This window comes from Microtus ochrogaster, unplaced genomic scaffold, assembly GCF_000317375.1.
Source record: "Microtus ochrogaster isolate Prairie Vole_2 unplaced genomic scaffold, MicOch1.0 UNK4, whole genome shotgun sequence".
In the NCBI taxonomy this organism is placed as follows: Eukaryota; Metazoa; Chordata; class Mammalia; order Rodentia; family Cricetidae; genus Microtus; species Microtus ochrogaster.
Window position 1 is genome coordinate 6,293,832 of NW_004949102.1, and position 9,214 is coordinate 6,303,045.

General features: G+C 47.5%; 1 protein-coding gene across 2 annotated transcripts in view; it reads left to right on the forward strand.

Moving 5' to 3' along the window:
* Tspan33 (tetraspanin 33) overlaps positions 1 to 9,214 on the forward strand; it is a 25,508-nt gene that overhangs the window by 8,569 nt on the left and 7,725 nt on the right. Inside the window, exons 2-3 of one of the 2 annotated variants that reach the window (XM_005365758.3) lie at positions 8,304 to 8,361; positions 8,928 to 9,055. In XM_005365758.3, coding sequence (XP_005365815.1) covers positions 8,304 to 8,361; positions 8,928 to 9,055 — 186 coding nt within the window. The remainder of the gene's footprint in view (positions 1 to 8,303; positions 8,362 to 8,927; positions 9,056 to 9,214) is intronic. The other variant, XM_005365759.3, reaches the window with a different exon arrangement.

Consider the following 9,214-nt stretch of genomic DNA (forward strand, 5'->3'; position numbering starts at 1 on the left):
TTCGAGACCAGCCTGGTCTACAGAGCTAGTTCCAGGACAGGCTCCAAAACCACAGAGAAACCCTGTCTCGAAAAACCAAAAAAAAAAAAAAATATGTAATTTACCAGGTGTGGTAGCAGATGCCTGTACTCTTAGCACTTGGGACACTAGGGAAGGAGTGGAGGGGGCATGGGCAGTAACAGTAGTTCATAGTGAGTTTGAGGCAAGCGTTGCAGCAAGATCCTGTTTTAAAATGTTACCCCAGCTTGCCTCCTAGCCTGTCTCCAGCTTTTCCTAGGGACCCCCTGTGATGACACTGGCTTGGGGTGCAGATCAGTACCTCAGCCCACATCAGTGACACTTCTTCTGGCTGTCGATGGGGATTAACACAGAGACCACAACTGGACCATGTGCAGAGAGTGAGGGACGGAAGCACCGGGTTCTAAATGGGATGCTGTCCTCCCCCCAAGACGCAAAAGAGGAGGCAGAAGGACTGTAAGAACCAGCGCTAACAGAGGAGTCCTAGGAAACAGTGTCTTCAGGACACAGCAGGGCCCGTATCTGTGAACTCCCAGAGACTGGCAGCATGCATAAGACCTGTACAGGTTCAAATCATATGTGGTCCTGGCACGAAGAGGGCGAAGTGGATATTGGGTCCCTCCCCTAACAGGAAAATTATCTGCAACTGATACCCACTGGTAAAGGGAAACCAGTTTTCTCCAGTGGAATCTCACCGAGTATATGAACCACACTTCAGAACAGGCCCCGTGCCTAGGTGCAGTTGACCAACACAAAACTAATCCAGTGCTGGTTTTAGGGATGTTTTGTTTTTGCTTGTTGGTCTTTTGCTTGTTTTGACTTTTGGTTTTGTGGGGGGGGGGTTGTTGTTTCTTGAGTTTCTTGTTTTTCTAGGGTTTTTTTTTGTTGTTGTTGTCATTTTGAAATGGGGGGAGAGAGAACATAAAGTTGGGTGGGAGGAATTTGGGGAGAGGAAAAACATGATCAAAATACGTTATATTTGGCCTGGCGGTAGTGGCACACGCCTTTAATCCCAGCACTTGGGAGGCAGAGGCAGGCGGATCTCTGGGAGTTTGAGGCCAGCCTGGTCTACAAGCGCTAGTTCCAGGACAGGCTCCAAAGCCATAGAGAAACCCTGTCTCGAAAAAAACCAATATATATATGAAAAAAATTTCAATAGAAGATGCTACCCCAAAAACCTAAGTTTAAAAAATTTAAGGTAGTTTTTTTTTTTTTTTTGTTTTGGGTTTTTTTTTTTTTTTTTTTTTTTGGCTTTTCAAGACAGGTTTCCACGTGTAGCTTGGAGCCTGTCCTGGAACTCACTCCATAGACCAGGCTAGCCTCAAATTCACAGCGATCCACCTGCCTCTGCCTCCCAAGTATTGGATTAGTGTGTGCCACCATGTGGGTCCCAGGACTTGAACTCAGGTCCTAGGCTTGTTGGCAAGCTCCTTTCCTCACTGACCCCTTTCACCAGCCCTTATTTAAAAAGGCTTTTTAAGAGCAGCTTTTCCATGCTGACGTCAGCATGCCGTGTCTGTTGCACCGATGCTGTCCTGCTCTGGACTTCAATCAGCCTCCCTTAGTCTCCTTACTTCTCTCCTCCAGGATACTGCATCACATTTGGTTGCCATGTTTTCTTCCTCTTGGCTGTGACGTTTCCCAAACTTGTTTTTGAGAGCCTTGAAGGTTGCTAAGGGTCTTTTGTAGCATTTTGTAGACATCTCTTTTGTAGAACTGCCCGATATCTTGCTCATGGTGTTCGTGGGGTTGTGGGTTTTGAGGGGAAGACCACAGTGGTAAAGTAACGTTTTCCTCACTCTGTATTATCTCAGTGATTCGTCACCATCACCCCTCTTACCGCTGACCTTGATGGAGAGCCTGGGGTGCTGTGGGTCGGTTTCCATGGTGTGTAATTGTTTGTTCCTCTTCTGTGCTGTGGTCTTTGGGGAAAGACCATGCCCGGTGCACACTTAGCAGCAAGGAGCTGTGTTCTACCTCTTTGATACCTACGTTTATTAGCTATTGTCTATTTACTAAGTCCTTTATTTGTGTCAGTAAAGATGCAAAATAATCCGTTTTATACTATGGATCATAATACAATTAGTTTTTATTTTTAAATTACCTGTATATTATGTGCATGTGTGTATGGCTGTGTGTAGGTATGTGCATGTGAGGGTAAATGTCTGAAGAGAACAGAGGAGGTTTCAGATCCCCTGGAACTGAAGTTCCAGGCAGTTGTGAGTCACCCAGAGTGGTTACTGGGAACCAAGCCTGGGTCCTCTCTTCAGCCCCCATTCTTATTTATTTTGATGCTTAAGTTTTTCTAGCTCTGGCCTTTGGTGGCTCATTCACTTGGTGCCTGTGTCTCACCAATAAGTGAATTTTTACTGTGGTGTGTGTGCGTGCGTGCGTGTGTCTGTGTGTGAGTGTCCATGTGGAGGCCAAAGGAAGACACTGATTCCCTCTACCGTTCTCTGCCAGTTTCTCTGATACAGGGCCTTTCATTGAATGTGAAACTCTCCACTTCGACACAGCTGGCAGATCAACAAGTTCTCCAGTTATGGGCTCTCCAGTGTTGGGGTTACAGGCACTCTTAGCCATACCCAGCTTTTACGTGGTGCTGGGATCTGAACCCAGGTCCTCATGCTTGCATGACAAATCCTCTTACCCACGGAGCCATCTCCCATGCCCCAGTTTTATGGCTGAATACTTTCTCACTTTCTGCCCCAACCTGTTCCATGTTCTTCGTAATACATTTCTTTCTGCTCTGGTCCTAAACTAGCCCTTCCTCACTGAAGCCCAGGGGATGACCATTTTCATTCCAAGGTGATAACTCACTGTATATATATATATATATATGTGCATTGGTGCATACAAATTATTTTATATCATTTGACTGGCAGCTCTTCAGGAATATAAATTTGGGTAAAAGCTAGACTCAGCTATTTTGAAAATGGTACCTAGCTTTTAAAAGTTTCTAACCAGGCTTCATTCTGTCCATTCTCTGAAAATCCACTCTAAGAAGAGCGGTGACTTTATCTCTGTCCTCGTGAAAGGAAGTCATTATTATGGAGATTTTGTAGCAAAGACTGATACCTTAGAAAGATTACTAGAATGAGGTAGGAAATTGCACTGGGTTCAGACGGCGCCACAGCATCCGTATACACTTGACCAAATGTCCCTTCTGCTCGTTAGCTTCCTCTGTATTTAGGGGTGAGTGTAAGGGTCCGGTTCTGAAGTTCTGTTCAGCTTTGAAATTTGATGCTGTTAATATCAGCAACACTCACCTTGCCATGGCAGCAGCTTTGAGGGATCCGGGGAGGGAAGTGAGGGCAAGAACAAAAGTGTGGGAGATAAAGCGGTGAGATGCAGGTCTGGAGAGCTCCGAGGAAGGGCATCCTTACTGATCACATGAGCTACTAATAATAGTCAAGCCTCAGTCTTGATTTTAACGTAACCTAGCTCCAACTTTACATTCCTGGTTGGCTGTACTTTAGACTTCAAAGTCCTTTGGCTGCCCTGTGTGATCACCTGGAACTCTTCCAGAACTATGCTTGCCTGGGCCTCCTTGCCAGAGATTATAAACTATTTGGTTTGCAGGGTGGTGGGGGCATTAAGAGTTGAGGTACCTCCTCCACTCCCAGGTGCTCAGGTGACTCTATGGCAGGTGGAGTTGAAAGCCATCACTCTAAGTTATAGATGCTCTTGTTTTCTCTCCGGGATAACACACAGATTGTAGGTCCTCACAGTACCTTATACTAGCAGCTGATTGGTTGGATTTGAACAGTGTATTGCATCCTGTCTCCCCAAACTTAATGATTAAAATAAATTTGATCTCTCACGTTTCTAGAGGTCCAAAATCCAAAACCAGCTTCCTTGGGCTGTCATCAAGTGTCAGCAGTGCCATGCTCCTTCCTGTGCTTCCTGCTCCAGCATCCGAGGCTGCCTACATCCATGGCACCGCATCCATGGTTGGAGCGATGCGGTCCATGGTACCTCCACTACTCTACCTCCCTCTCTTCCTGACCCTCTTCCTTCCTTCTGATAAGGTCTGCTTGTTGGGCCCTGGGGGGTAATCTCTGTCTCTAAATCTTAAATCACATTTGCAAAATGTCTCTTTGGCCGTGTAAGATAATATGTTCATAGATTCATAGAATTAGGACATTATTGTCTTTGGGGGATGCTATTCTACTTACTCTAGTAGACAGAGCTACTGTTGTAATTACAGGCTCATGGAGAGAATTAAGTTGTCCTATGATATGTTGCCTCTCTCCTCCCTCTCTTCTGTTCCTCCTCTACCCTCTCTCTTGTTGAAATAAGGTCTCATGTAGCCTATTCTGGCTTCCAAATTTCATAGTCAAGGCTGGCCTTGAACTTCTTTTTTTAAGATTTATTTATTTATTATGTACACAGTGTTCGGCCTCCATGTATGCCCGCATGCCAGAAGAGGGCACCAGATCTCATTACAGATGGTTGTGAGCCACCATGTGGTTGCTGGGAATTGAACTCAGGACCTCTGGAAGAGCAGTCAGTGCTCTTAACCTCTGAGCCATCTCTCCAGCCCCCGAGGCCTTGAACTTCTGAGTCTCCCGGTTCCCCCTCCAGACCACTGGGATTAGAGCTGTGCACCATCATGCCTGCTGATTTGATCCCTGTACAAAGTTATCCAGTCTAGAACATTTTAGCATGCGAGGAGACTGGGAGCAACAGAAACACGGAATAGATACTTGTTTTTAATTCAGTCCATAGTAAAATGGGACTCAGAACTGCAGTTATATGTAGCGACGAGGGAATTGCATGCTATACTGGCTAGCTGTGTGCATCAACTTGACACAAGCTAGAGTCATTAGAGAAAAGGGGCCTCAACTGAGGAAATGCCTCGATGAGATCCCGCTGGAAGGTGTTTTCCCATTTAGTGACCATTGAGGGAGGACCCAACCCATGGTGGGTGGTGCCATCCCTGGGCAGGTGGTCCTGGGTTCTATTAGAAGGTGGGCTGAGCGGGCCAGGGGAAGAAAGTCAGCAAGCAGCTCCCCTCGGTGGCCTCTGCATCAGCTCCTGCCTCCAGATCTTGCCCTGTTTTGAGTTACCTGTTCTGACTTCCCTCAGTGATGAGCAACAGTGCTGAAGTGTAAGCCTAATAAACCCTTTCTTGTTCTTTGGCTGTCATGTTTTATCCCAGCAATAGAAATCCTAACTAAATGTTGAAATAAGAGTGGCGGGGCTGCGTCCCCAGCACCCGGCCACCCGCACGGCTAGCTTTATACCCGAAATAATTACACGGAAACTATATTTTTTTAATCATTGCCTGGCCCAAATAGTTTTAGCCTCTTATTGGTTAGCTCTTACATATTAATCTAACCCATTTTTATTAATCTGTGTAGCCCAGAAGCTGGCTTACCAGGAATGATCTTAACATGCATCTGCCTGGAGTAGGAGAATCATGGCGACTCACTGACTCAGCTTCTTTTTCCCAGCCTTCTGTTCTGTTCACTCCACCCACCTAAGGGTTGGCCTATCAAGGGGCCTAGGCAGTTTCTTTATTCCTTAACCAATGAAATCAACAGATTGATATATGACACTCCCACATCAACTAAAGACACGTGTGTGTGTGTGTGTGTGTGTGTGTGTGTGTGTGTGTGTGTGTGTAGGGCAGGGGTTAGTTTTGTGGAGTAGGTTCCAGGTACGGCAGCAAGTGTCTCTGCCTGTTGAGCCATCTGCTGGCCCAGGTGTGGTTAGTTTTAAGGGACAGAGACATTTACTCGTACTGTCAAAGGACCCTTCCATACCTGGAGGCAACTGACTTATGGTTTTCCTAAGCCTAGCCATGCTACAGGAAGAGTCAGCTGGCCCCTCCAGCCCCACATTCGGCTCTGTAAGCTGTCCTGTTTGTTCTGGGCAGAATATGAAGGCTGATAATATATGGAGCCAAGTCTAAGGAAGGGCCAGATTTCAGTTGTGTGTGTGTGTCAGTGTGTGTGTGTGTGTGTGTGTGTCGACAGGGTTGTGGATGCACAAACACAAATTTGGAGACCAGTTGATAATGCTGGCCCTGAGTTAGAGGAAGGGCCAGATGAAGGAGCAAGGAGAAAGGGCTGTGGATTCACAAAAAAAAAAAAAAAAAAAAAAAAAAAAAAAAAAGCGTTCCGGAGACTTACTTTTAATCCAGGATTAGCCATTAACTCACTAAATAATAAAGAATTTTCAGAAATAAGTGCCACATGAAAACATACCTTTTTCACAGAGGACTAGTTTGACCCTATTACCTGTCCTGGGGCCCAGCTCCCTTCTTTCATGGAAGACCCCTCCAAATGGCCCTTTCCAGCTGATTCTTGTCTTGCAGGATGTGGGGGTCTAACTGCCATGCCCTTCCTTACCGAGTTGGTCAAGTCCCTGCTACTAAGAACTCTCTCTGCCAGAGCTTGGCCTCATCTATTGCCATGGTGACAGTCAGCTGCTGCTTAGCAGCAGCCTGGAAACCAGGCTTGAAGCTGAGCAGGGAGCTGGGGCTACAGAGCGCTCTTGGAGGTCCAGGGATTAAAAGCCTCTGGGGACCTTTAATGGGTTTGCTCTCACAGGGAGGAGCCGTGACATTTGTCAGGCCTAGGTTGTATTCTTCCGCGCTGGCACCGGAGTCTATAAAGGTTCCTTTCCGTGGTAGTGCCAGGAATCACACACACTCCTGCCTTTTGTGTCCATGTGCATTTTATCCTTGGCTTCCAAGGGAGTTGGACAGCTAAAGCCCACATCTATCTGCCTGGAAGCCCTGCCTTTTGATGCAGGTGGGTTAGAATTCAGAATCGCACATCCCTGTGTGATCACACTGGTGATGGATATTTAATGTCGGAAATTGTGTTAGGTGTTGGGAAATTGTGTTTCCCAACATTATTTTATTTAACTCTTACAAAAATATTTTTTTCTGGACTGACAGCATGAGTCCGCGGGTATAGCTCAGTGCCAAGCCTGACAACCCGAGTTTGTTCCCTGGAAGGAAAGAATCAGCTCCTGCAGGCTGTCTTCTGACCGTGTGTACGGTGTGGCATGAGCCCATACATACGCAAATGAAGAAATGAATGCAACCATTGAAATTAGCTTATTTTTATTTATGTGTATGAGCATTTTGCCTGCATGTATGAAAGTTGCCCTCAGAAGCCAGAGAAAGGGACCAGATTGCCTGAAACTGGGGGTTACAGGTGTTTATGAGCCGCTGTGTGGGTGCTAGGAACTTAACCCAGGTCCTCTGCAAGAGCAAGTGCTCTTAACCACTGAGATATTTCTCCAGCCCCTACAACATTTTTTAAGATATAAGAAATACAAGTTCAATGGGGCATAGTGGCTCATACCTTTAATCCCAGCACTTGGGAGGCAGGCAAGCAGATCTCTAAGTTTGAGGACAGTCTGGTCTACAGAACAAGCACCATTACAGCCAGGGCTACACCGAGAAACCTTTCCTGGGGGTGGTGAGAGAAAAACCAAACAAAAAAAAGAAGTATGAGTATTCATTTTTAAAGTTTTGGCTAGAGCGATGGCTCGGTGGTTAAGAATGCTGATTGCTATAACTCAGAGAACACCCACAGTCAGCATTTCACAGACACCTGTAATTCTAGTACCGAGGGATCCAAGGATCACCTACGCCATCTTCTGGCTTCAGTGCGCATCCACACAGACACAAATAAAAATAATTTTTTTTTTTCCTTTGAGGCAGGCTCTTGCACTGGAGCACAGGCTGACCTCGAACTCTTAATTCTCCATTTCAGCCTTCTAAATGCTGAGATTGACTGCCATAAACCATCCCACCTGGCTCTTTGTCCTTAATTCCAGCTTCACATGCAGGAATCAACTGAGACTCAGAAATTTGTCCTAAATAGGGTTAAATATCTGAATCTCTCAGAAGGCCATGCTTTGTTTCAATTGCGTGTGTGTGCGCACGCATGCATCTGTGTGAAGTTCTAATGCTTGTGATTGAACCCAGGCCTTGTGCTGAGTTATACCCCCAAGCCTGTCTGGAAGCTTGTGTTTCTAATTACTGTTCCATTCTATATGAAACTTGTACTATCTTAATTTCTGCACCTGTGAAATGGGGACACTCTGTCTCACGAGATAGTGGTGTCACAGAAAATGAAGGAGCTGGTACTGGGGATTTCTCACGGAGGTAAAGCGGCATTCGCATGGTCACTGGGGGCAGGCAGGTAGGGATGTTGACCCCGGGAGAGCTGTCCTCCCTGCCCTCCTAGCAGGATTTTCATTGTGTCCAGAGCTCTCTCAATCCCAGTCTCAATCTGACTCCTTGCCTCTTCCCACAGGTCATTTCCATGGTCATGGTGGCTGTGGGTGTCTATGCCAGGCTGATGAAGCACGCAGGTGGGTTCCAGGTCTCCCTCTGCCTCTCACACTCTCCCTGTGCTCTGTTTGCTTCTACCCTGGCCCTGGGTCATGTCAGACTGGCGGTTCATTTGGGCATTCCTGAGTCCCCATCCCTCTCCCAAGGTCTGCCTACCCGTGAGCCTAAGTCCTGGAGAGAAGCTGAGCCTGTGGAAGCAGAGAGCAGTCAAGGACTTTGCCCTCCCTAGCTAGTTTACCCTGAAATGACTCAAGCTGGATTCCTCTGCGGAGTCTCTAGGAATCCACCCAGGCATGAGCCCAGTGTCATTCCAATTCATCTCTGGAGCGGCAGTGCCGCCCCCACCCCGCTCCCCGCCATCCCACCCGGAGCCTGCTCCCCAGTTCCTGCAGTTACACGCCACGACTTCTCTACACGCTTTCTGTTCTTCCCTGGGGAAGGTCTTGCTTTCTCATAATCATCACCAGGCAAGGAGACTCCCCTAGTGCAGGAAGAACAGTGCGGGTACACCCCTCCCGTCCCATCCATTCCTGGGAGCCCCCTTGGAGGGCACTGGGCTCCAGCTGAGGGTCAGCCTCTCTCCCAGAAGCAGCCTTGGCTTGTCTGGCGGTGGACCCCGCCATCCTGCTGATCGTGGTGGGTGTCCTTATGTTCCTCCTCACCTTCTGTGGCTGTATCGGATCCCTTCGCGAGAACATCTGCCTTCTGCAGACGGTGAGTGCGCAAAGGCTCCACAGAAGGGCCTCGCTTTCCTCTCCCCTGTGCCTTCTGTCGCGTGCTAAGGTAGCAGAGTGCTCTGGGTGACCCAGCACAGGGTGGCCACCTCTGCATCATAGTCCTGGAGGCAGTAGCCTTTGCCATGCTGGAGGCGGC